We start from the raw sequence: 23,916 nt of genomic DNA, 5'->3' as shown, positions 1-23,916 counted from the left end.
GGTTGTGAGCATCTATGGTATCAGTAAATGTACTAGTTAGGAGAAGTGATAGAGTTACGGTGGAAGATAGCACTTAATGAAGAGTTGGATCTAAATTGGCTTTAGTGGTGGTAATTCAAAAGGATTTAAGTTTATTGCATGTCCAGAACATGGTGTCGTTGACGAAACTCAGTAAAAAAGCCGAATTCATATAAGCTAACCCCCAATTGATTGAGATTTAAAGACTGGATTAGTTTTCCCAATCAATCAATAACAACATAACAACGGCTCCATTTGTTTCGATGCAAAATATCTTACACAAATTTAAGTGGGCCATTATGAGACAATGCCGTCCGAATAACTTCATTCCTGCGAGACCATTTCAAGTGCTTGAGTTTGGAAACTTAATCTGTAACAACCTACTGGAGAGGAAATCACATTACTCCGGCAAGTAGAAAAATCACGATCCAGAACTAGCGAATTTGAAGCGAATGACACACAACTTTGAGTGATTGTTTAGAATAACTTACAATTGCAAATTATCGGTCTTTTTTTAAGGAAACAAAATGGTAATGCCACAATGTAAAGAGAAACATAAGGTTGTTACCCGCTTGGTCGAAGTTTGCAGCAATGATACCGCAACTACTCACCGAAATTATACAATGAAACCTATCGAGTGTTCGGAAAACTACAACTCTGGATTCCAGCAAACGGAATGTTATTGCTCCAGTCGACAACATTACTCCACCACAGTAGCATCTCTTCTATATTAACTTCCACAAGCTCCTCTAAACGGCACATCTTAAAAAAGATGCCCCGGCATATTTTCAAGCTTGATATTATTCACCGATACAGACAGGAGGGCCGGAAGGTGGCAGCCGAGTGGATCAAAGATTAGGCGAAATGATATCAGAACTAAATATTTGAAGCACTCAAAGCCATGACCTTGCATTGTTCATTCATGGCCAAGAGCTGGGCCTCTTTTTTGTCAAGTAGAGTCGTCAACCTCATGTTCTCTTCCATAAGTTTGTGGACTTCAGTTTCTTTCTGCATTTTCTCACTCTCCAACTGTGTTGTCTTTGCAACTAACCTGCTCCCATGAAAAATGCAATAGATCGTATGACAATTGGAGATAGTATGTCAGTTATTCATACCACCGCTGTTCAAAAAAGGGTATTCATTCCACCACCACAATTGCAGGCCATACATCTGTCAACAATCTAATATAATAAAACAGAGCAGTTTTTCATAAAAATGTTTATGCATACAAACAAAGTAACATACACAGCCATTGGATCATATTTTCATTGCAAGTTGTAGCCGTTAGATCATTCTTTTTAAACTTTTTAAAAGATAAAGAGAATATTCTTCTAAATAAATCTACCACTCTCTCTCCTTAACTTTTTAAGCAATGTATCTCTATTTGGATGTTGCCTTTTATGATCAAATAGGAAAATGTCTCAAAATGATAGCAGACACTATGAGTAGATTATATTTGTCATGTAGAGCAATCAAGTAGAGCGGGTAGTTTATTTAAGTTGAGATTATATCACGTTTTGATGTGCCTCTAGGCACGGGCATCTGCTAGTTCTTGACAAGTATGATTAGGTTTTAGTTGAGTTGAAGAATATGATTAGTTGATTTGCAGAGTAAAGTTGAGATTAGTGTTATACAAGAGATAAGAGAAGAAGAAGAATTACCAACCCTTCACCTGAATATACATTTATATCTGTAAGTTGTAACCCCAATTGGATAACAAAAACACAAATAATGTGCAATTCCAAGTGCACTCTTTGGAAATTCACACTGACTAACAATTTTTAAGTAGAGAACAAAGATATTGTGTTGCTTTTGCATTGTGCTTCAAAGTCAAAAGTGCCCAGTCATGGTTTTCTGTTACTGACAAAGTCTACTTTATTCTGGGAAACGAAAGAAGAACGATAAAAATATGAAAACTTCATCTCCCATCCAACTACCCATGTATCATGCTCCACTCAAGTACATCACACATTGAGAAGGGTCCACAATACATCTAACATATATGATCCCTCTGTGCTTTTTCGAGAATGGTAGAAGAAGACGGAAGCCGTGGATAATGATCCCGCTGTACTTGATGTGGTCTATCTGGAGAAAGAGGGATCGATGATATTTTGACTGGGAGGATAGGCCATTGTTCAAAGTTAAGAATGTTCCGATTTCTAATTTGTTTAGTTGGGAGTCGAGGGGGTACAACCCTACTTCGAGTCAATTCTTTGACATGTTAGATATTTTTAGAGTATAGAGGGGTGTACAGGTCCTTTAATATTTTGTTATACAACAACAATGCAAGAATAAGTATAGAACATCTACTGGGAAGTGTTTTCACCCAGTATAAGTAGCCAGATTCTTGGGTTCAAAGGATCCTTCTCAGGCCAAAAGGACTATAACCAATATCCACTCAGGCAATTTCAGGCACAACGTGCATATCCTCCAAAGAACTATCCTGCTCTATATTACCAAAAATAAAGCCAAGTAAAATGAGGTCCAAACGGTCAGCTGCAGACCAAGAGAGCCAAGAGAAAGACCATGTAAATTAACAAAACAACCACTAGTCTTAGTACTATTGCACAATGTCATAACATGCACATAACTTAGTACTAGGCAAGATATACGGATATGGAACTAATGTTATGTAGACTCAAGTGACAAATATACAGACGGTAGCAGTGAGCAGACAATAGAGTGAAGAAAACCAGGAAGAACAGGGCACGTTGTTAGCATATTCAGATTCTCAGAAGGCCTCATCATAAACCAACAAAACAATATAGCATGGAATGATAAAGATCCGACGTAGCACACTATCCTCAAAAAGGGCATAGTAAGCATACTAACCGCTCAAAAAGCCTCTCAATTGTTTGGAACTGCTTCTCTGATGATAAAAGCGTCTCTCTCACATTGATAAGGCTACTAACATAAGTTTTCAGGGACTCGAAATCTTGCTTCACGCGACAAAGCTCTTGTTCGTTTTCAGCTGCTCGTTGCCTCTGTCTCGATGTTTCTTGAACCAAATCTTCAACCCTCTGTCGCATCTCATTCAAAATACCATTTGTGCCGAGCGTAAACCTTTCCATCTCCTCCAACTTCATAGACATGCTCTCAATTTGGACTACCTTCTTATTTATCTCTTCCTGACCTAAAGTTACCTTCTTTTTCTCAATAGCAGTTTCAGATTCTGCCATAAGAACCCTCTTCACTAGGGTTTCCATTACATCAGTCACCATTTGCACATTCTTCAGCACTTCACCAATATAGGCTCCATCTTGTTCATCAAGGGATCCACGTTGAAGGCTAATGCCAATCCATGATTCCTCGTCTGGATTGTCAAAGGAAGAAATATCTATGTTCTTAGACCAACTAGAAAAGGGTACTCCATTTTTGTCAACAAGCCCAACCCCATCCAACTGTTTAATGCCACATGAAGTATGGGCTAAATGAGGAACAGCCATGAGTCTCGCCTTTGATTTCAAGTAAGTCAACAATGTTGCTGTAGTTTTGACTCTCCGCCAAAGAACTTCCAACTCTTTTCTTGCATCTTCCTCGGACCCATGCATACAAGCCTTTACTTCCTCAAGTTTTCCTTGCAAATCATCAATTTGGGATTGGCTTCTTTCCATGTCCTCCTTCCACATTGTTTGTGTTTGGCTTAGCTGAAACTTCAAAGTGGACAAGTCAAAATCTTCCCCAGATGCCATCACCTATTAAAATCAAACCATACTTAAGGTCGACAAAATTAGGGAGCGACAAGGAATAAATAGAGTGTAATGCACAAACAAAATATTACAGTTTGAAGATCTAACAGATACCTAGTGAGAAGAATTGAATCTATATGAAGGTTTACGCAGTAGAAGCACCACCGCAAGTCTTGCAGCAATTTAAATCAAGTAGAAACTACAGCTGCTAAACCTAAATGACTGATTCAGGGATTTGTACCTCATAATAATCAAACCTCTACCAAGTATTTGTAATCTTGCTCAGATTACTACAAACATCATGGAACCTTGTCCAAGACCGTGGCAAAAGACCACAGAACAACTTAAGTTTGCTGCAACAAAAAATTTTGCGTATACGGAAAGATGAAAGTCACAAAACAACCCTAACTGCAGCAGAAGTATAAGAAGCACATCCTAGAAAAGCTATAGCATGCCACCTTGCAGAAACTATAGACACGCAAAGTATGGTTTATGACATTTCAAAATTAGTTCAGGTTACTTGATTTCAGGCCCTCAGGCATCCTGGGGGATTTTGGGCAAGCTGAATAACCATTTTTGGACAGTTAGTTTACAGCCCAGGGGAAGAGTTTCCATAAATAAGGAATCCCAAGTGAAGTTTATCTCATCACTCCTCCCTTTACTTCTGTAATGATGGTACACTTGACCCCACCTTTAGTTGAAGACATACCACTCTCTCAAGCCATCAGCCACCACTATTTCAGCTCCAGCTGCCCACCACCCTCCAGCAACCTAAGCTCCAGCCAGAGAGCAGCAGTAGTCAACCTTTGACCTTTCTGCCATGTCATCCACCAGGTAGCCAGCAATAACTTCCCCTTCAATTACTCTCACAAGTCATAATGGTGAGAGTCTAAGTAGCATGAACATGGATAACACGGACACACCTACCACATCTACCAGCCTTATGAATCCAAGTGCAACATGCCAGGGACATGGAAATGCTCTGTACACGTCAAGCATGCCCAAAAATGTCTTCGTTTTAATTAGCATACCATTCGTAGTTGGATATAGTGGGGACATGCAAGGACATGATACGAGGTAATAATGCAATTTTCAAGTTTGGGCAGGGTCAAAGTTGTTGTGGATGCTTAGATCTTGAATACTTATGTAGTGACTTTGTTGTTTTCATACCTTCATCCTGTCAATGAAATTTCTGGTTTTTATCACCAATTCGATAGTAGTAGTAAACATACATACTCCTCATATTTACCTATAATTCACATACATATGTAGTAAACATCTTCCCAACAAGTTAGTGTCCTAACTCCTAACCATTAGAAAACAACATGGTGTCCTGTTTGTATCAGTCCACAAAGTTAGTTGCTTTTGTCAGTTTCAACTTATTAAGGGGTCATGCCTTCAATGCAACCAAATCTCGAACCAGAATGTGTAACTTTCCAAAGTAACCGGTTTATCCCCAACAAGGCCGGCCCAAGGTATTTAGATGCCCTAGGCCAAGGGGTGGAATAGCGTCCTACATAAATTTCCTAATTTAAAAACAATAAACAGAAATATTATCTATATATCATTTTTATTCATACTATTCAACATGGTAAATATTTCGGCCTTAATGGCTTGTGCGGTTGCAATAATATTCGGTGGACTCATGTTTGAATCACAACAGTCTCAATTTGTGTGAGGAGAAATTTTTTTTGGCAAAAAGACACTTCAAAAAAGTACCCTACTAGGATTTGAACCTTGGCATTTTATATAGAAGAGCAAACATTTTACCACTGAACCACCAAATGGAGTTTGTATTATAGTTGCACACAGAAAATTTATATACTTATCTGGGAAGGGGTGCCCCATATTTTGGCCCAAAATGTGGAGGCCCAAGGCGGTGGCCTCTTGGGCCTTCCCATTGGGCCAGCCCTGATCCCCAACACAAAAAAGTTTCCATTACCAATTGAAAGGGATGGTTTTGGACATCTATTGGGTAAATTTGGATACCAAACACTTAACAGGAGTAAGTCCATACGGAGCTTTGCCCGACTTTAATCGGGCTCCCTGCAAGTAGGCGTGGGATTAAGCCCCCAAGATTAGTCGAGTTGCGTGGATGCTGGCCCGAACATCTGAGTTTTTAAAATTTAAAAAAAAAAAAGTATTGGGACCTATATTCTGGGACATCCCAAATCATGCATTTTGAGATATCCCAAGTTTTGCAAAATTTCCGCATTCTTTCGGAAAAAAATAGAAAAACTCAGTAAAACTCGAATCAATAGCATGAACTCTCAAAACCCCAAGTGAATCAATAACATGAACTCTCAAAACCCCAAGTGAATTCATCCATTGGACAGACTTCTACTGATAAACCCTACGTTAAGCAGATCGTAAGAAATAGTAAAGAGTTTAGTAATCCACAAGCAAAAAAATACGCTCTTCATCTCGAATTCTTAATCAAACCCAAATTAGTGAATACACGAGTGGTGTATTGAACTGAAGAAGAAAACATATTTGGGTTTACAGTGATACGCTACGTCTAGAACAAACAAAATGCGAGAAAAGAAACAACCAACAGAGAAATCGACAGCTTTGGTTAGACAATCGGACGACAGCGAAACAACGGTTTGTAAGAGATGAATACAATTGGTAATTGAGAGAGAGGTCACCTTCTGATTTGCAGAGGATAATTTGGGAGCTCCTGAGTTCTGACGAGCTTTGACTGAGAGAGAGAGAGAGAGAGAGAGAGATTGGTAAAGAGATGGATGATGGTGTCAATATATATAATAAAGACTTTTTATTGAAGTTTCCCCTAATCAAAATAGAATTTTTTTTAACTGCAATACTAATTTTCTGTGGAAAATAACTTGTACCTGTCTCGTAAATCGAAAATAAATTTTTTTGCACAATGGACCTTATGAAAATAGAACGGTTGCAAGTATATTTTTAGTGCTTAAAATGATTCATAACATGATGGAAACCAATTTTTAAGTACACTTATCTCATAAGTGGGGTGTAAAAATTAATTTCCATACCATAAATTGATTGGGGAAAATATTCTTTTTTTTTTTTTTTGGGATAATTCCATACCAAAACAACAAAAACTAAAACTCCAAAGGTCCAGAGAAATGTTTTTTTTTTTTTTGTTGATGTTTCCAAATATAGTAAACTCCTAGATTTTGGGCTTATTTCATTATACAATTTTTGTTGGCAAATTCTTCCAGATCCGTAACACTAAAATTGACCCCGAGAGAAGTTTATCTATAAAAAGGTACTTATCCTATATTTTAAGATTAAAAAATTACTAAGACATTCGGCCTTTCAAAATTTTAAATTATACTATAAAATTTTCACAAACACATGCACATGCCAATTATCCCACAAGTTCTACATATGATACTGTTAAATAGGCATTGGCAACCTCGAAAATCATTTGGTACTTTTTTCAAGATTGTTTTATTAGAAGAGCCCATATTTGAAGGAAGTACAAATTTGAATATTATTTCTGCTAAAAAAAATAGAAATATGATATGCAAACCTTGTACATTTATGTTTTCAAAATGATAAGAGAAACGGAGCTTTTCTTGAAGAAGGCTTTACGGAGCTTTCCATTGAAAGTGTTAGTTTAATTATCCCGACAGTATTAACTTTTGTCAATATAAAAAATAAAAAAAAAACCTAGAAGAATACATTATCAAATGATCATCATTACAGAGTGTGGACAACACAAATTTGCTTATAGTATTTCCTAAGAAGTCCCGAACATATTCCCAATGATAATTACGACAAAGATGCTAAAATAAGTTACTTAGGGGTGGTTTGGCGTTTTCCATATTTGTTAGTTTTGCGTCAATTATTTGTGGATAATTGCTTCGTTACGACGAGGCGTCAGTAATTTTTGGATTATTTTTTTGTTTATTCAAAAAATAAAACTTTGAACATAACTTTTTACATTTTAGATTCATCTTGTTGAGGTGAACCAATACTCTACACCAAATTGACGCAAAGTAACAAACGAAAAAAAAATTTGAAAAAAAACAACCATCTTACGGTTTTTACTTTTTACCAATCACCGATAAGTTTACTGGGATTTCAGTTTTAGTTTAACCCAGGACCTAAAAGACATTTTTTTTTTAAAAATTACTTTGAAAACATTTCTTTTGGATTACTTTTACAAGGAAAAAAATGTCAGGGTGGTCTCTTCTCGCTCCTCCCTTTCTCTCTCTCTATCTCGATCTCCAAGGTCCGCACATACCCATATATATCTAGGGAAATATTACAATATACATTTTTTTATTTAGATGTGTATCATATGCACCCCTAAAATGTTATAAATTGTAGAGAAAATATTACGAATCGTATTGCTAAAAAGTTACGAATCGTATAAAGGTTACGAGATATACCAAAATGTTTTGAATCATAATGAAAATGTTACGAACCTTACTGCTGAAAAGTTATGAATTCTAGAACAAAAGTTACGAAACATCCAAAAATGTTATGAATAAACTATAAAATATGTGTATATGGTACACCATTTTAAAAAATGTGTATTGTAGACTTTTTCATGTATCTATGTACATATGTGTGCCTGCATAGATACAAACACATTTGCAGAAATATGCATGTCACTTGCGATGTGACTCGATTTCAACACAATAGATTTGTGTACATAATGTCGAATTGGAAAATAACGACGAGCAAGTAGATATTTTTCTCACTTCAACTACGCTTACCCGAGAAAAGTGCAATCGTTATTGCCAAACATACTGATAGGCGTGTAAATGTTTACATACGTGCTCCTAATTTATTCTTGCTAAGTCTATTTATATTGTTACTTGAAGTTTTATGCTTTATTCTTGTGTTGTGGGTATTTAGAGGCTTGATACAAAATAAAGTATAATTTTGGATTTTACGATGGGCCAAAGTTTGTGATGGATAACCGAAGTGAGAAGCACCCAATCTAATTGCTGTGGACTTGGGCTTGAGAAGTCGGTTGGGAAAAGAAAAGAAATAAAATAGGGTTTCCCTTGGCTCCTTATAAAAGGAGGCCACGCACATAACCAGGGAGTCGGCTAGAAAACAAGTAAACCAAAGGCTGCGATGATTTCCTGTTTGACGTTCGGCTAAACTCGTTTCTAGTGTGTAGATGAAGTTCAAACTCCGAGTAACGATTTTTATGTTTTGATTTAGTGTTTTTATTATTCGAATCGTGGTTGTATGACTTGAGGATTTATTTGTGGTATTAATTTTCTCTATCAAATATTGTGTATGATTTTCTAGATTGTTATGCACGTTCATATAACGGTTCTTAATTGTTTGTGATAACTGAGTAAGATGGATTATACTTCGTAAGATGCGTCGTACTATTAGACGATTTGTGCCATAGAGACGGGTCGTACTAGTAAGACGGTTCGTTCTAAGCGGCGATACCCTATGCTATTTGGTGATTCATAAATATCTTTAGGCGATATCGCAAGGACCCGCGAACCCTAACGATATCTGGATTTATTCGAATAATTAACCTTTATCATCGCATAAATATTGTTACAACAGGTCGAGTGGATTCGAAATCCTAGATCTTTTCTCTCATCAACTTTCGTTATTTCTTAATTGCTTTAATTTAATTTAGCTTTTAATATTTTCGAAATCCAACAATCAAATCTTTTTTCTGAATTAAGCTAGAAATTAATTAGAACAATTGCAATTTAGCCTTCGTAATCCCTGAGGATGATACTCAGAGTACTTACCGCTATCTTTTAGATAGTAGTAATTATTATGTTTTATTAATTATTTTTGATACGGAAACGACACGATCACATACTCAACAAGAACGATACTACACGACAACACAAAATAATCTGTAGTCTTTCCTCGTACTCTGAACCACCAGCATCAATCACCCAAAATTCAAATATTGTTAAAAACCGAGAATTCACATTCAATCCGTTACCAAGAAAACGGAGGCCCAAAAAAGTCATTTTTTCAAGGCAATTTCTAAGCGATGAAGGAGCAGTGCACAGAGCCCATTTTCTCCCGCCTCGGGTCGCACAAAGATGATCGAAGCCGCTTATTTTGTTCAAAATATGTCGTTTAAGGTCCCTGTGAAAAATGAGCTTCGTTCGATATCGTTAGAGGCGTTAACAAAACACCCAAAATCACTTCAGAATTTAGGTTGCGACCCGAGGCGGGAGAAAATGGGCTCTGTGCACAGAGTTTCGTTCGATATCGTTAAAGGCGTTAACAAAACACCCAAAATCACTTTAGAATTTAGGCTGCGACCCGAGGCGGAAGAAAATGGGCTTTGTGCACAGCTGCTGTGCACGTAGCTTTTCTGGCGATGAAGTGGATATTCATTAACTAAACTGTTCTATGGAAAACGTGTCCGTAAACGCGAGTATTATAGATGTCCTGTGGAAAACGTATTCCGTAAACGCGAGTTCCATATTGGTGTATCCGAGAAATAAGTAACGCGAGTGTACGAAATGCGAGTTCGGCAGTGAACATACTTCTCATCTTCATCCTGCGAAGTCCCAAGAAGAGGGTTTCTCCCCTTTTTTGGCAATTTTGAAACCGATTTTGGAATTATTTTGATGATCCGATTCTTCCCCATTGTAGAACTTGTCGATTAAAATGTTTACGTGAAGTATGAATTCAATTGAGTACCAAAAGGTTATTTATCAGAGAACATAGATTTCAAAAGTAGATGAAAAAAAGTTATATGGATACACTTGATTATAACCCTTATGAAACTGGAGAAGAAACTTTCTTCTTCTCCTCTGTTTTTTGAAATTTTCGATCTTACTTTGAATTTATTTTTACAGTCCAATTTGTCCACATTGTAGAACTTGTCAATTACAATGATTTTGTAAGATATCGAGTCAATCGGATACTTTTTGGTATTTCATCGGAGAACATATATGTTGAAAAATTTTGAAAAAAAAATGAGCCGGGAACACTTTGATTTCAACTTTGAAAACTTTTTTTTTTTTTTCCTCCTTCTGGTCGTGTCCGTTCTGACGTCGTCGCCGATCCAAGTCGAAACGATGGACTCGACCCAATCCCAGACTTGGCCCTATGTTTTAGGGGCAGAAATTCACTTGGGTTAGAAGAACTGGACTCGGCCTCTGGTGCTATGAACCTCGCGGATGAGCTTTGGTTCAGTGAAAGAGTGATTATTGGATAGTCTCATATCAACAGAAGGTATTCTCTTGGAAATTGAACTATCAAATTTCCACTATGGAACCAAGTTAATTTCTTGGGTGCTTATTTAATTATTGGAGTTCATGAACTCGATTATTGCAAAAAAGGGGTTTTCCTGAACTTGATTGTAGCTTTGCTTATTAGTATTTGAGCTGTCCTCACGTAGTAGATGTTGGTTGTTAATCCAATCCGGCTTGCATATACTATCTCTATAGATCCTTCCTTTTTCAAGCTGAAACTAGAAAATCAATCATTTGGGTTGAGTGAGTTCATGATATTTGTATCTCTGACTTGGTCTGGCATGGGGTGTAGCCTGTAGGTGTGCTTATTCTTGGCTTCCCTTTACCTCTTCTTGGCTTCATTATGGTTTAGGGGTGTGTGACAATGGATTAATAGGTTGCGCTAACGACAATTATGTGTCAAGGAAAAAATGCAAAAAGGGTGGGCAACCAAAGGAGGGTGTCATTCCTGTACGCGAATGCTGCCATCATTTTGTTTTGTTCCTGTTCTTCATTTCCTTCTTTTTCAATCCAAGGGACTTCGTTTACTATTCTTTCGTACTTTCTTCGTTTTACCATGCGATGAACTAGTATAAGTGAACCTGGGTACAGAACAAGAAAGGGCAGCAGTTAAAGAAGGGGCCTGCTATTTCGGGTTTGCGGGGATCATCTATTACACTCAGGGCGGGGAGGAATGCTACTGATGGAATCCACTGACATGGTAGAAAGGAAATCACTAGGCTTGCCTTGGGTTTCTTAGATAAGGTTCAGTTTCTTTATTGGAAGGATAAGCACGGTTATTGCTGTTTGTCCCAACATTCTTCAAAAGCTCTTTGACACTCTTCTGATCAGTGCAGTGCCATGATCGGTCCGTATGTCCTTCTTTAGGATATTTTTGAGTGGAGCAGCCCTCTTCGAATAACTTACGATGAAAAAGCCCAGGGTTTGGTTGAACCGAGGCCCAACTCATTAAGAGTTTTTACCCTGGGTTCTTTCATGATATAGCAGCAACGCCGGCAATTGCAATGTATGGAGTTCTTCTTCGAACTCATCCACATTATCTTGCCAGGGCCCAATCCGTACCAGAAAAAAAACATGAATAGTGGATTATTGGGCAATAGAGTTCTATAGCATTCATTTCCTTCGAGCACAATTTGGTCTTTAGGAGAGGCTGATAAATATGGGGTTCAGCCTGCTGATAAGTGATAAGTATGCAATTCAGCAGAGGTCTACCTGCAGGCCATTAAGCGGGAACAGAAGTTATGGGTTTCAATAGGCTAAGCAAATCAGCTGCCGATAGGTCATGGTAGTGGATGGCGAAATGGTGACTGGATCTGCAGTTGTGGATTTCACGACTATTCTTCTCGTGAACAGGTACTTCTACGCACTTTGCGCATTCACTATTCTTTTCATGCTAAAGTATTGGATTTGGCTTCTGTTTTTACTGGCAGTGCAACAAGTTCAATGCTTCTATGCCACCAGGTACATCCTTCTGTCAGCTTTGGAACTTTAAAATTTGGGTCCAATATATTTTGCTATTGTTGGGGTCAGCGGCTACAAACATCGTCTTTGAGCTCAACGTTTTTTTGTGGGTTTCTTCCCACCCTTTTTAGCTTCTATTGTGTTGTTGACGTTTGAGCAAAAAGATGTGTAATTTCTTTAATGTGACATTGGGTGTAGCTTTGTTTGTTTGGTACGTATGCATAAGTGGCAATAGCCTCCTATTCCTTTGATGACCATGTTGTTGTCTTATTCTGTCAAAGGTGTTGTTTTACCTCAAGTGTCAAAATTATACTTCTGACAAAGGGAGATTTCAGTTGGGTACATTTGAACATGCCAGTAACTGATTTTCTCCATTTCTGGCTATAAAGTGCTTGGAGCAAGCGATTAGCATCTGAAGAACTTGTATTTTCAAATATGGGATTCAAATCAATTTAGTCGTTGTTGCAGCCTGTTTTCCAGATTCATCTTTTGTAATTTATTTTCAGGGAATTACAAACTCTTCTTGGGCTGCCGAACCCATCGTCTGTCCAAATAGCTGTTTCTGGTGGCAACCAAACTGGCATGTATATCCCTCTCTCCAATCCAAGTGGAAGCTCAGCTACGGCTCCAAATTTACCTGTCAATTTGCAGTTTCCACATGTAGCAACAACAGCTATGGTCCTTAGGCAAAGGATAAATTGGACCACGCTATCCTTTTCACACATGAATTTGACATATCTGGGACAAAGTAGTACTCCTATGTTTTATGTGACGAGTGCTTGTTCAAATGCACTGGACTTGTTTTATGCTTTTATTGTCTTTTGTTTTCTAAATCTTCTGGACCTTTTCAGTTTGTGCTTGTATCTACACCCATTTCAGCTTCCACCAAATAACAACAGAATTAGTATGCCTAATTGATGTTGTTTTCTTTCAGTTCGACAATTTTAGAGTTGGCATGTGGTATGGGCTACTATGAGGGGCTCAATGACATCTGATATTCGCCTACATATTACTAGTCTACACCCATTGCAGCTTCCACCAAATAACAACAGAATTACTATGCCTAATTGATGTTGTTTTCTTTTCAGTTCGACAATTTTAGAGTTGGCATATGGTATGGGCTACTATGAGGGGCTCAATGACATCTGATATTCGCCTATGTATTACTAGTCTGTCCACTAAGAACCCACCCGCATAAATCTGTTTCTAAAGATTTTTTATACTTGTGTTCCTATGACATCGCAGAGAGAAGCAATGGCGCGACGGGGATTGGATGTGCACAAATTGCGAAAATCACAATTATGCATCTCGGTCCCAATGTAATAGGTTAGTATATGAACGGCTTCCTCCTTGAAATCCTTGTTACTTTCTCAAGTGCTTTGCAATTCTACTTCTCCTTTTTCATTTCAAAAAATGAAGTCATCTGTAAAGTTGCAAAGCTGGCTTATTCCAGCACTTCTGTGTTCTATGCTACATTCCTGCCGCATAGCACCTAGCTAGAGCAATTGTGCATCTACTGAAAAGAAATGTGTGGCGTAACCTGTTGCCTCAAGGGGTGCTCACATATTGCAGGCATTTAGTAATGATCCCCCATCAACTGTTACTTCTTAATGTCACCATATAGGGAACCAAGTTATGTGTTACAGTAATGTGCAAAACAAATCCGTTGATCTTTGGAGAATGACACCTATTATGCCTAGTTATTAAGATGCCAACAGGACAACTTTACGGTAATAAATTGAAGGCATTGTGCATCATTACTGTCTTCAGTTGGCTAAATAGGATGTTCTTGGGTTTTTTACAGGTGCAAGACTCAGGAAGATGAGTACTCAGTGAGTCAGTGTCGTGTAGCCGTTGATCATTAAAGGGCTAGTATTACATTGTTGTAGCACCTGCTGGTACTTCTTGAGGTTCTTCTTAGCTCTTCCATATGTTTGTTTTGGTCCTTCAGATATCACTTGTAAGAAAGCCTGGTTTCGAGTTTCTTTAATTCTTGAAGGTGCCCTTCTACTACCATCTTTGAGTGACAATTATGCATCTGAACCATGCTGTCACAAATGTACCTTGCAGCAAAACTGAAGGGCGAATCGATTAAGAAATCAAGATTTGCGTACGTGGGAACTCGTGTTTGATCATTTGATTCATTTCCAACCCCAAAACAGGTACTAATATTGGTCATGGCAGCTAGAATACAGAAGAAACATAAAGTGAAAAAAAAAACAGGCGAATTGTTTACTTAACTAGTAGTATCAGTATCTCAATCATGAGCCCTTCAACATGGCAGTTGGAGGCAGAGGAGCAGAGTCAAGCTGGTAGAGGTTGAGGGCTGGACCCACGAACCGGAACAGAATCCAACCTCCAATCATGACGTAGATGGAAGCATAGGCCAACTTGTTGAGCCAAAACAAGATGCCCTTCTCCCCCACGTACAGCTCTATAGCCTTCTCTGACATAGTCATGGAATCCCAGTCCTTTTTCTCCACCTTCTTGGGCTGCCCGGTGGCGACCACCGCATCTTCTTTCTCCTTTCTCGACCTCCTCCTCCCTCGCCGGAACAGGACCTGCTCTGGCGACGGTGGGGGCGGTGGCACTGGCGGCGACGCATTTCCGCTGCTGTTGCTGGTGGTGATGTTGCTGTCACTGCTGCTGCTGCTGCTTTTGCATTTGATGCGGGCAAGTGTGAGCGGTCGGAGATGGCGGTGGTGGTGTTGGGTAGTTGTGGGAATCTGAGAGGAGGTGGTGGTGAATGGTTTTGCGAAGGACATTGCTGTGGTGGTGGTGTTCATGGCTTTAGTTTTGGTGAAGAAATTGGCATGAGCCAGTAGCCTACGGATTGGATTTTCTTATCCCCTCTCTCTCTTATCCTATGAGGGGACCACATTGTGGTTGCTAGGACGTGGGAAGGTGCATCTTGCACATGTACCAATTGGGGCCGGCTCAGGACTTTTGCATCTCACAAGAAGATTAGAATCTTTAAATTCTTCACTTGCGTGTTGGTGTTTTTTCCCTTGCGCAAAAATCCTTTACACCTCCGCCCTTGGGTCCCAGTTATTTGGGCTTTTCCTTCTTCTTTTTTTTTCCAAGGGTAATTAATGACTTTATCTTGACTATTTTATTTTTAAAATTTAGGGGATTCTTGTGTTGGAAAATTTTCGTTCTGTACGGTATGCACCTCTTGAATTGCTTTGGATGAGTAGCATTTTGTATAAAATTTAATTCATAACACATTTCTATAAAGATTCACTACATTTGCATAGAAATATACGGTAACCACGTATGTAGTTGTAAATCCATAACATCAAGATAAAAATTTAAAACATTTAAACATGTTATCAATTCAAAAATTAGTTTTACGATTTGTTATCCAAAGCTTATAAATAATTATTCAAAAAGTTCTGAATTCAAACCTCCTGCTATGAATTTTAATGGGCATGTGTTATTAACAGGAAGTTACAAATAGAATATTCTCTCCCAGTAATGCAAATACTACAGCTTTTTTTTGGTTAATTAAATCGGAAAAGTTGCTTATTTTTTTTCCTTATTCAATTTTTTTTCCACATTTGTTAGTTTTGCGTTGAATTTTTTTGGATTATTGTGTCGTCATGACGAGAGGAATCTAAAAAATAAAAAATCAACATCGAAACCCAATTATTTTTGAATAAAGATGAAAAAAATTGACGAAAAACTAACAAATGCGATTTTTTTTTGAATAAGTGATTAATTGTGCATTAAATGGTCACAAATTATTTTCCAACTTTTCTAAGGGGTTGGCTAAGTGGTCTTGGCCTGAGATTTAAGTATTTGCTCAATCCTAAGGTCTCATGTTCGATTTTCCTTGCTAACAACTCTTGGGGCCACCTCACCTCAACGAATAAGCGTGTGAAACGGCTGTGGGAGGGGTTGTAGGAATTAGTACGAGGTGCGCGCAAATTGGTCCGGGACACCCTGCATTACAAAAAAAAAAAAAACTTTCCTATTTTGTTTAAGGAATGTACAATGCATTTAAAACTCTTGACCTATCTCAACTGGACTGGAGGCTGATGTTGGCAAAACAAACAGAAACTGTAGGTTCCCGTATATATTTGTTATTCCAATTTGGGAATTTTAATTTGCTAAAAGGATAAGATAATTACTGTACTACTATTATCGAATAGTTTTGACTTGTTAAACTACACTTCATATTTTTGACATGAATTCAGGGCATAAGCTCTCCAATGCATGATTCTGTGCCCGTTTTCTTGGCAAGTGGTTGTCAAGTTGGTAGGCACAAGACCAATGATTAAATTTCACAACAATTAACAATTAAAACTTCTTGCGTGTCAAAAAAAAAAAAAAAAAAACGCTTCATTTTCTTGTTTCTTTAAAAGACAAATGGCGTAAAGGGAAAACTTTAAAAGTGCAACTAATAAAGCAGGAAAAACTATTTTACTCCATAAAACATGCCAAAGCCAATAAAAATGAAGAAAAGTAAATTCCAATGATAAAATTGGTTTTGTTAACCATCACCCAATTTAATGTGCAACGGATATTACTCGGCACGAACGAATTAGATTGAATCCGAGTGCATATAAATTTGAACCGTCTACAATTAGGTCAATTGTCTGCGCACCCACTTGGCAGGTATGCTATTCTGATTTTGTAAATCTTTATAAAAGGTGTTTGGTTGCTTAACATAGGGGGAAACAATTGTCATTTCTAATTAGTGGATTCCTCCACCTAGAATACCAAATCTACCCTTGCTCCCACCAACTATTTACCCCCACACCCCAAAACTTCGGTCTCACGGAACTCCCGTCCCTCAAATTCCTCCTCCCCCTCATCAGGATCTCACTCACCACAAATACATACGAAACCCTTTCCCTTTCCTTTTCAATCTTGTATCTCGAAAAATTCGAATCGACCCCCCGAGTTAACTCAGCGCAGTACCCGAGAGCCGCCATGAGCGACGACTCCCGAGCTCGACCCGACGACTCCCGAGCTCGACCCGACGACCCGTTCCTGCTCAACTACGACCCGACGGAGCTCCGGATCGCTTCGGAGTTCCTCTCCAACTGGCTCCCTTTCCTCTCCAGAGATCTCTGCTCCCACTGCCGTCACACCCTCTCCAAACGCGTGAAATCCCTCGATCCAGGTAACAAAAAAACCCTAGGTTTTTTATTTTTTATACGGAGTATTTTTTTGTATTTTACATCCCGGTACCAAGGTATACGTACGCGCGTGTGAATGTAACTACGTACGGAATATAGGTTAATGGATGTCGGGTTTCTCGAAAGTTCCAACCCTTTTCTAGCTGTTTGATGCCCTTGTGCTCTTCAATTCGCAATTTTTCGTTAAAACCCTTTTAAGTTTTTATGTACCCTTGCATGTTTTTCAAGCGGGTTCAGTGAAAACCTCAGAAAGTCCTCAAATTGAAAGTGAATTTTCTTGTTTTTTTTTAAAAAAAAAAATCAGGTGTCCGGGCTAATCGTGAATTTTCTTCTTCCTTCTTCGTACCGATGTATGTATCTATGACGATGTTTACCTAGAACAGTTTTAGACTTCTCACGTCACACATACGGAAAAACTTTACTAGAGTATTTGCTAAAATTGTTTTGTTATCAACGAAACGTTCCTTTGACCGTATGTGACTTAGAAGTACAGTATATATTTGCTGATACTCACTTTGCTTGCCCAATCCCTTTCTAAAATCTTGTTTCAGACACTTGGCTAATTCTTGTTTCGGCACTAGGGGGGTTTCTGCTTAACTAAATGGACCAAAGCCGATGTTTTCATGGATTTCTATGCAGGTCATTCTCCTCAGTCCTCACATAGATCACCTTAAATACCATTTAGCAAAAACAACTTGACTATTGCCATTAGCCTGTAGTCCAACGATATAGTGGAAACGCACCTGAGCTAACTAATTTTGTAGTGGTCAGTGAGAGAGAGTTTTCAGTTCTTTTATAGATTGTCCCTTTGATTCCCTTGTTCTATTCAATTCGAATGATTTTTTTCTGTAGAAACCTTGAATTTTGCATAATCGTGTGTGCTTTCAAGTGGATTCAGTGAATAACTTAAAAAAGTGTTGTGTATTAAAGCTGTTTTTTGGTCTTCTTATCTGTCGTCTGTTACAATGTTTTACCCCGAACAATCTAGTCTTCTCATGTCATATATATGCGAAATCTTTAATGGAGTTTTTACAAAATAGATATATAAGCTTCTACACTTGTTTTTAATTATTTCGTTATCAACCCAATCGTATACATTCCTCTGAGTGTGTATCTGAACAAGTAGAGTATTTATTAGCTGTCTTCACTTTGATTGCCGTATACCTTTTTTAAATCTTGTTTCAGACACTGAGCTAAATTTTGTTTCGGCACTATGCTAAGTGATTTTGCATTGGGCAGTGAGAGAGTGGGTTCAGTTCTTTATGTGAGTAGAGTTACTCAAAGGTTTTCTAAAAATCAGTGGTTCAATTGTACCAAGAAGCTTGAATATTGGCTACTCTTGTCTGTAGATTTATGCATGTCTAAGCAGATGCTGCACGATAATCAATGGCTTTGTTCAGCCTTTCTTCTCTCTTTGTTTCTCATGTTCTATTTATTACTAATTTTTGTGATTTTCCAGTGTACATCTGCCTTCCGTGCTTTAGTAGGTTTGTTCCATCAGTTGTTTAAATTATTTTAATGGGTTAATTGTAGAAATTGGTGGAGACGTGGAACCCATAAAACAAGATGAGAATTTGGCAGTTCTGACCCTGGATAATGTGGAGGCAAAACATGTTAATACGAATGAAGACGATTATGATACGAATTCTCTGGGTAGTTGGAAGGCTGCTGAGGACATGAATGACACAGCAGATACAAGTTCATTTGGGAGTTGGAAAGATGAGGCAAATGGTTTGTCAGGAGACTCAGGACCCAATTCAGAAGGCTCAACCAGCGAAAAGGTTGGCTCACTGGTGGTTCCTGCAGCGAGCCCAAAGGTGCGGATGTCTTGGGCTGATATGGCACAAGAAGATGAACATGATTTTGAGGAGGAAGAGAATGAAATAAGTAGGGAGTCTATTGATGGTGTTTCTCAATCAGGACAGGGGATAGGGAAAGTGAAAGTTCAAGTTCAGCAGAAGCCGGAGTTATCTAGGGATCAGAGGGAGTATCTCCGCTTCAGTAACTTGCAGAGGAACAAGGATTTTATTTCCCTGGAGAGAGTTAATGGAAAGTTTGTCAACATTCTTGATGGGCTGGAGCTTCACACTAATGTGTTTAGTGCTGTAGAGCAGAAGAGAATTGTTAACTTTGTTTACGAGCTGCAGGAGAGGGGAGAGAAAGGTGAATTCAGAGGTCAGTCTATTCTCCCAACCTTATTCTACTGAAATGCTGGTAGAAGTTTTGCAGTTTCATCTGTTGTGCTGCTTTTTATCAATCTTTTGTTGTCCAGCTTTTATGTCAGTTCGTCTAGGAATGAGCCTTCTTGCATGATTTACATTGCCCATTTGTTGAACTTCAATGGTTGTTGCCTCATACACAGTAATTAGGAGCCATGTTCCTCATTAACAGCAAGAATGGTAGAATAGCTCAAGCATACAAGCTGGTCCTAAGAACTTTTCACTCCTCTCTATGACTGCCACATGCATTAGAGCTACGTTACCTGAATCACGGGTCATTCCGGTACGAGGAACAAGAACAGGAACAGGGTACACCACATATACTATATTTCGGAATGATAGTGGTTATTACTACAACTTACAAAACCAAGAATGTGATTAGTTCACCTAATTCATGTAATGCAAATTTCTAGAAGCATGATGACCACAACAACAACAACAACAAAACTCATTTAGTCTCCAATCATTGGGGGTATGGGCGGGGGAGACAGACCTAACCTTTGGCAATATGCACAAAGTGGTTGTTCACAAAATCCACAGAAACAATGGCCCCCTTATACCTATTTTGTTGTGGAACCATGCCCCAGATCAAAGCCAAATGACATCAGAGAGGGCAGGCCTAGAGACCCTAATCAATTTATGTGCACATTACCATGCTTCCTTCATTGATAGTCCATAGCATCGGTATGCACACAGAAGCATGATGGCCAACTTCATTGATAATTCGCTATGGTATTAGTGTTCTTTGGTCATGAGAATCATGAGAACAGGAACAGCTACAATGACCGATGTATCTGAGTTGTCCATACAGGTTGTAGGTTCGATATACTCTGGCCCTCATGGGTTACCTAATCATGATCTGTGTGATGCTGGTTTTATGTGCCTCTCTTTTTCACAATGACATGCAGGACATCCTTGTTTTGGTGCTTCTTGTACTTCTCCCATGCTTTCTAGGCCATTGTTGCCTTTAATAAGTGTTTGGTACTAGGAAGACTGCTTCACAAAGTGAACATTTGTAGTGAGAGTGAGTTTCACAATCGTTTTAAAAGTGCTTTTATTTGTTCCTCAATATTCTTAGCATTTTTCGAAGAAAATATCTCTTGCAAACTACCAGATTTATGAGTGACTTAGTTGAAAGCTTGTTCGGGGAAGTTGTGGAAGGGTGGGAGTGGGTTGGAAGATAGGTGAGGCATTAAGTATTAGAGTGAGGTTAGGATCTCCATTAGGAATCCTAAATTAGATCATATGTGCAATTGAAATGTTGATATGTTGGTGGGAGAAAGGATATTACTTACGAAAAAAAGCTTTACTGAAAATTGATGTCTCATCCCAAGTGCTTTTGGTCATAGAACTTTTTGGATGACTAGTGACTGCTGTTCTTAAATTTCACCAATTTTGAAGACAATTCTTGTGAACTATTATTACCTTTCATTTTGCTTTCCTTTCACTCTGCATTTTCCATATATACAAATTTTGTACGTTTATGGCTCAACTAGTCATCTAATTTGTGCTTAGTTAGATAATTGAGGATGTAATATTGCTGCTACTTGCATTCATTCTATTGTAGCTCTTTTTGTTACAACATTGATCTCATATAACCTATTTTTCAATTAAGAAGAATTGCGTATTCTTCTATGTCTGTTTACTGGGAACACCACTCAACAGCCATGGTTTGGTTGGCAATCTGTGCTGAATAAACATAGCATTAACTAATCTGTATTGTTTTTACAGAGCGCACTTACACTGCACCTCGAAAGTGGATGAAGGGCAAAGGGCGTGTGACTATTCAATTTGGTTGCTGTTACAACTATGCAATGGTAACGTCTCTTTTAGTATCTTTCGACGTATCGCCTAGATTTGGTTATTATACCTTCTAGCGGAAGATACTTTTGTGAAAGCTCTAGAATGAGAACAGCCACTATTGGCAGACAACAGAGATTGAAGTATCCACGTTTTGCTTGCAGGACAAAAATGGAAATCCACCTGGCATCCTTCAGAATGAAATGGTAGATCCTATTCCTAATCTTTTTAAGAGGATGATAAAGAGGCTTGTTAAATGGCATGTTCTTCCTCCATCTTGCGTGCCGGACAGTTGCATAGTCAACATTTACGACGAAGGGGACTGCATACCTCCTCACATTGACAACCATGATTTCGTTCGACCTTTTTGTACCGTTTCATTTCTTAGCGAGTGCAACATATTATTTGGATCAAACCTGAAGGTTTTGGGACCTGGTGAATTCAGTGGTTCCACTGCAATTCCCTTGCCTGTTGGGTAAGAATGTCGTGCCTGTCACCTTCCATGCATTTTCTTCCTACTTTCAGCTGCTGCATGTTTTTGTTGGTGATTGAATATTCGTCATTGGAAATTATCATTCATTATATATTTCTATGATAGTAATTTTTTTTTTCAAATATGTACTCATTATATTCGTGTTCATACAGGTCTGTCCTTGTTTTGAATGGAAATGGGGCTGATGTGGCTAAACATTGTGTACCTGCAGTTCCTACGAAAAGGTGCAAGAATATTTTCTGATACTTGTCTCATTAGATCATTTGCGGTCATACTTGCTTAATCTGACAGTTTGGTTTCTAATTCCAGCTGTCAGTACCATTTTTAATTATGAATGGAACTAACACCTCTCGTTGGAAAAAGTGGCTCCTCAAGAAATTCAAAACATTATGGATGACTTTTTTAGTCCCTGTTCTTATTTTTATCGTTTGCATAGATGCTGTTTTGATATCTCCGTCTTTCAACCAACATTGGAAACATAGATGATGTTGGTTTAGCTTTATCTGAATCAAAGATAAGCTACTTCAAGCAAAAATAAGGCCTGGGACATAATATATACCGAGGAATATATTCCCCTACTGATCTTTTCTATTTTTTGGAGCATATCCGCTACCCATCGCTCTGTCAAATTTGCTAGTTTGGTATGGTTTCTAATTCCTGCTGTCCAATGTTTTGCTAGGATATCTATTACATTCAGAAAAATGGATGAATCAAAAAGGCCTGTTGTGTTTATCCCAGAACCTGATTTGCAAGGGATCAAGCCATTGTCGTATGAAACTGAAAGATCAAAAAGGGCAACTCCATCAAGACCAAACCTTCCTGTGAGGAGGCAGTCATTTACAAGGGAGGATAACATGGATAGAACGAGGGGACTGCTAGGGAGAGGTGGCAACTACTCTGAACCTCAACTTCAGATTACACTGGGTCCTTCTAATAGGCGGAGAGTCAGGGTGAATTTGGGCACTTGATGATATATATATAGGGGAGTGTTAGTAGATATATCAGCTTCTGTCTTCGACTCGAGGGTTTCTTATGGTGTTTCAACACGTGGAAAAGGCTAGTGATTTTTTCTATTAAATTTGTCTGCATATGGTTGACCAAACAGCTATTTGAGTTTCATTCTTCTGGAGATATTAAGCGGTTTTTATCTGAATTGCATGTGAAAGATTGGAAGAAGTTGGACTTCAGCCTCTGATAGCTCTGGGTGATTTCAAATTCTGCTTTGACGATAGATTTGTGCGGTGAGGGTTGGTTAAATCTCCAACTTGTAGCCATCTTATGCATAGATGGATCATCTAGTTTTTGTGCTGCAATAAATTGCTTATTGTATGAGCATTTTGCCTCTGCATAATTATGGACAAGCGCCCGGTTTTCTTCTCTGCTCCATGCCATTTCAAAGATTTCGCTGTGGAGCTTATAAAGTTGACTCGAGCTTGTTTTGCTGCTGCTAAATATAGATATGTTTCATGTTGGATTGCTTTATCTTATTCACTCTGAATATTGTACCAGATTGCATAGTGGAGTTTCAGTATGGGAGTGTTTTTGAATGTGTATTCTGATGCAATGGATTCTACTTTTCTACTTTAGAATCAGGTTAATGTTGAGTTGTGTACAGACTGTTTCTTAATTTGCTCAATCAAACTATCATACAGTATAAAAAACTATCACAGGTTATGATTTGCGAGTGTCTAATCAATTTTTGTTGGTCTTTCAAGGCCGCGTTTGGATTTTGAGTTGAGTGATTTGTGGAGAAATAAAATGTGTGGGATTTTCTTCTACAAATTCAAGCTCCGTGTCCCTTTCTTTTGCCTTTCCTCCACAGATAAAGACATTGTCTTCCCATTTATACAAGAGAGATCGGTAACTATACTTGAAAAATATACTTGCGCG

The 23,916-nt window shown here is 38.4% G+C and overlaps 3 protein-coding genes and 1 non-coding gene across 7 annotated transcripts; 1 reads left to right on the top strand and 3 right to left on the bottom strand.

Moving 5' to 3' along the window:
- Positions 1–460: 460 nt before the first annotated feature.
- LOC131298381 (putative WEB family protein At1g65010, chloroplastic) lies at positions 461–6,470 on the bottom strand. 4 transcript variants are annotated; one of them, XM_058323813.1, is made up of 3 exons: positions 6,356–6,470; positions 2,851–3,713; positions 461–1,069 (listed from the first exon to the last, which is right to left on the bottom strand). In XM_058323813.1, exons 2-3 carry the CDS (start codon positions 3,708–3,710, stop codon positions 895–897), a joined length of 1,035 nt encoding a protein of 344 aa, XP_058179796.1. In that variant the 5' UTR covers positions 3,711–3,713; positions 6,356–6,470; the 3' UTR covers positions 461–894. The 4 variants fall into 4 exon arrangements, with proteins under 4 accessions (XP_058179796.1, XP_058179798.1, XP_058179797.1 ...); XM_058323815.1 differs by having other exon boundaries at positions 2,851–3,665; positions 6,356–6,457; XM_058323814.1 differs by having other exon boundaries at positions 2,851–3,732; positions 6,356–6,441.
- An 8,002-nt stretch (positions 6,471–14,472) lies between these two features.
- LOC131298384 (uncharacterized) lies at positions 14,473–15,250 on the bottom strand. Its single transcript, XM_058323819.1, has one exon. The coding sequence runs from the start codon at positions 15,151–15,153 to the stop codon at positions 14,629–14,631; it is 525 nt and encodes a 174-aa protein (XP_058179802.1). The 5' UTR covers positions 15,154–15,250; the 3' UTR covers positions 14,473–14,628.
- A 1,798-nt stretch (positions 15,251–17,048) lies between these two features.
- LOC131298377 (RNA demethylase ALKBH9B) lies at positions 17,049–23,590 on the top strand. Its single transcript, XM_058323807.1, has 6 exons — positions 17,049–17,498; positions 19,048–19,689; positions 21,465–21,550; positions 21,698–22,008; positions 22,179–22,250; positions 22,706–23,590. Exons 1-6 carry the CDS (start codon positions 17,306–17,308, stop codon positions 22,992–22,994), a joined length of 1,593 nt encoding a protein of 530 aa, XP_058179790.1. The 5' UTR covers positions 17,049–17,305; the 3' UTR covers positions 22,995–23,590.
- Positions 20,295–20,401, bottom strand: LOC131299356 (small nucleolar RNA snoR100). Its single transcript, XR_009190743.1, has one exon. It is a non-coding gene; the product is annotated as a small nucleolar RNA snoR100 (small nucleolar RNA).
- Positions 23,591–23,916: the final 326 nt, after the last annotated feature.

The sequence above is a fragment of the Rhododendron vialii genome, chromosome 8a (genome assembly GCF_030253575.1).
Source record: "Rhododendron vialii isolate Sample 1 chromosome 8a, ASM3025357v1".
In the NCBI taxonomy this organism is placed as follows: domain Eukaryota; kingdom Viridiplantae; phylum Streptophyta; class Magnoliopsida; order Ericales; family Ericaceae; genus Rhododendron; species Rhododendron vialii.
This window is presented reverse-complemented; position numbering and strand designations above follow the sequence as displayed.

Excerpts from the sequence above, each read along its gene's own strand:
- LOC131298381 (XM_058323813.1), bottom strand. The coding sequence starts at position 3,710 with ATGGCATCTGGGGAAGATTTTGACTTGTCCACTTTGAAGTTTCAGCTA. Across the intron at positions 1,070-2,850 it reads ATTGAGAGGCTTTTTGAGCG|GTTAGTTGCAAAGACAACAC; the intron begins GTTAGTATGCTT and ends TCATGGGAGCAG.
- LOC131298384 (XM_058323819.1), bottom strand. The coding sequence starts at position 15,153 with ATGAACACCACCACCACAGCAATGTCCTTCGCAAAACCATTCACCACC.
- LOC131298377 (XM_058323807.1), top strand. The coding sequence starts at position 17,306 with ATGAGCGACGACTCCCGAGCTCGACCCGACGACTCCCGAGCTCGACCC. Across the intron at positions 19,690-21,464 it reads AGAGAAAGGTGAATTCAGAG|AGCGCACTTACACTGCACCT; the intron begins GTCAGTCTATTC and ends TTGTTTTTACAG. Across the intron at positions 22,251-22,705 it reads CCTGCAGTTCCTACGAAAAG|GATATCTATTACATTCAGAA; the intron begins GTGCAAGAATAT and ends ATGTTTTGCTAG.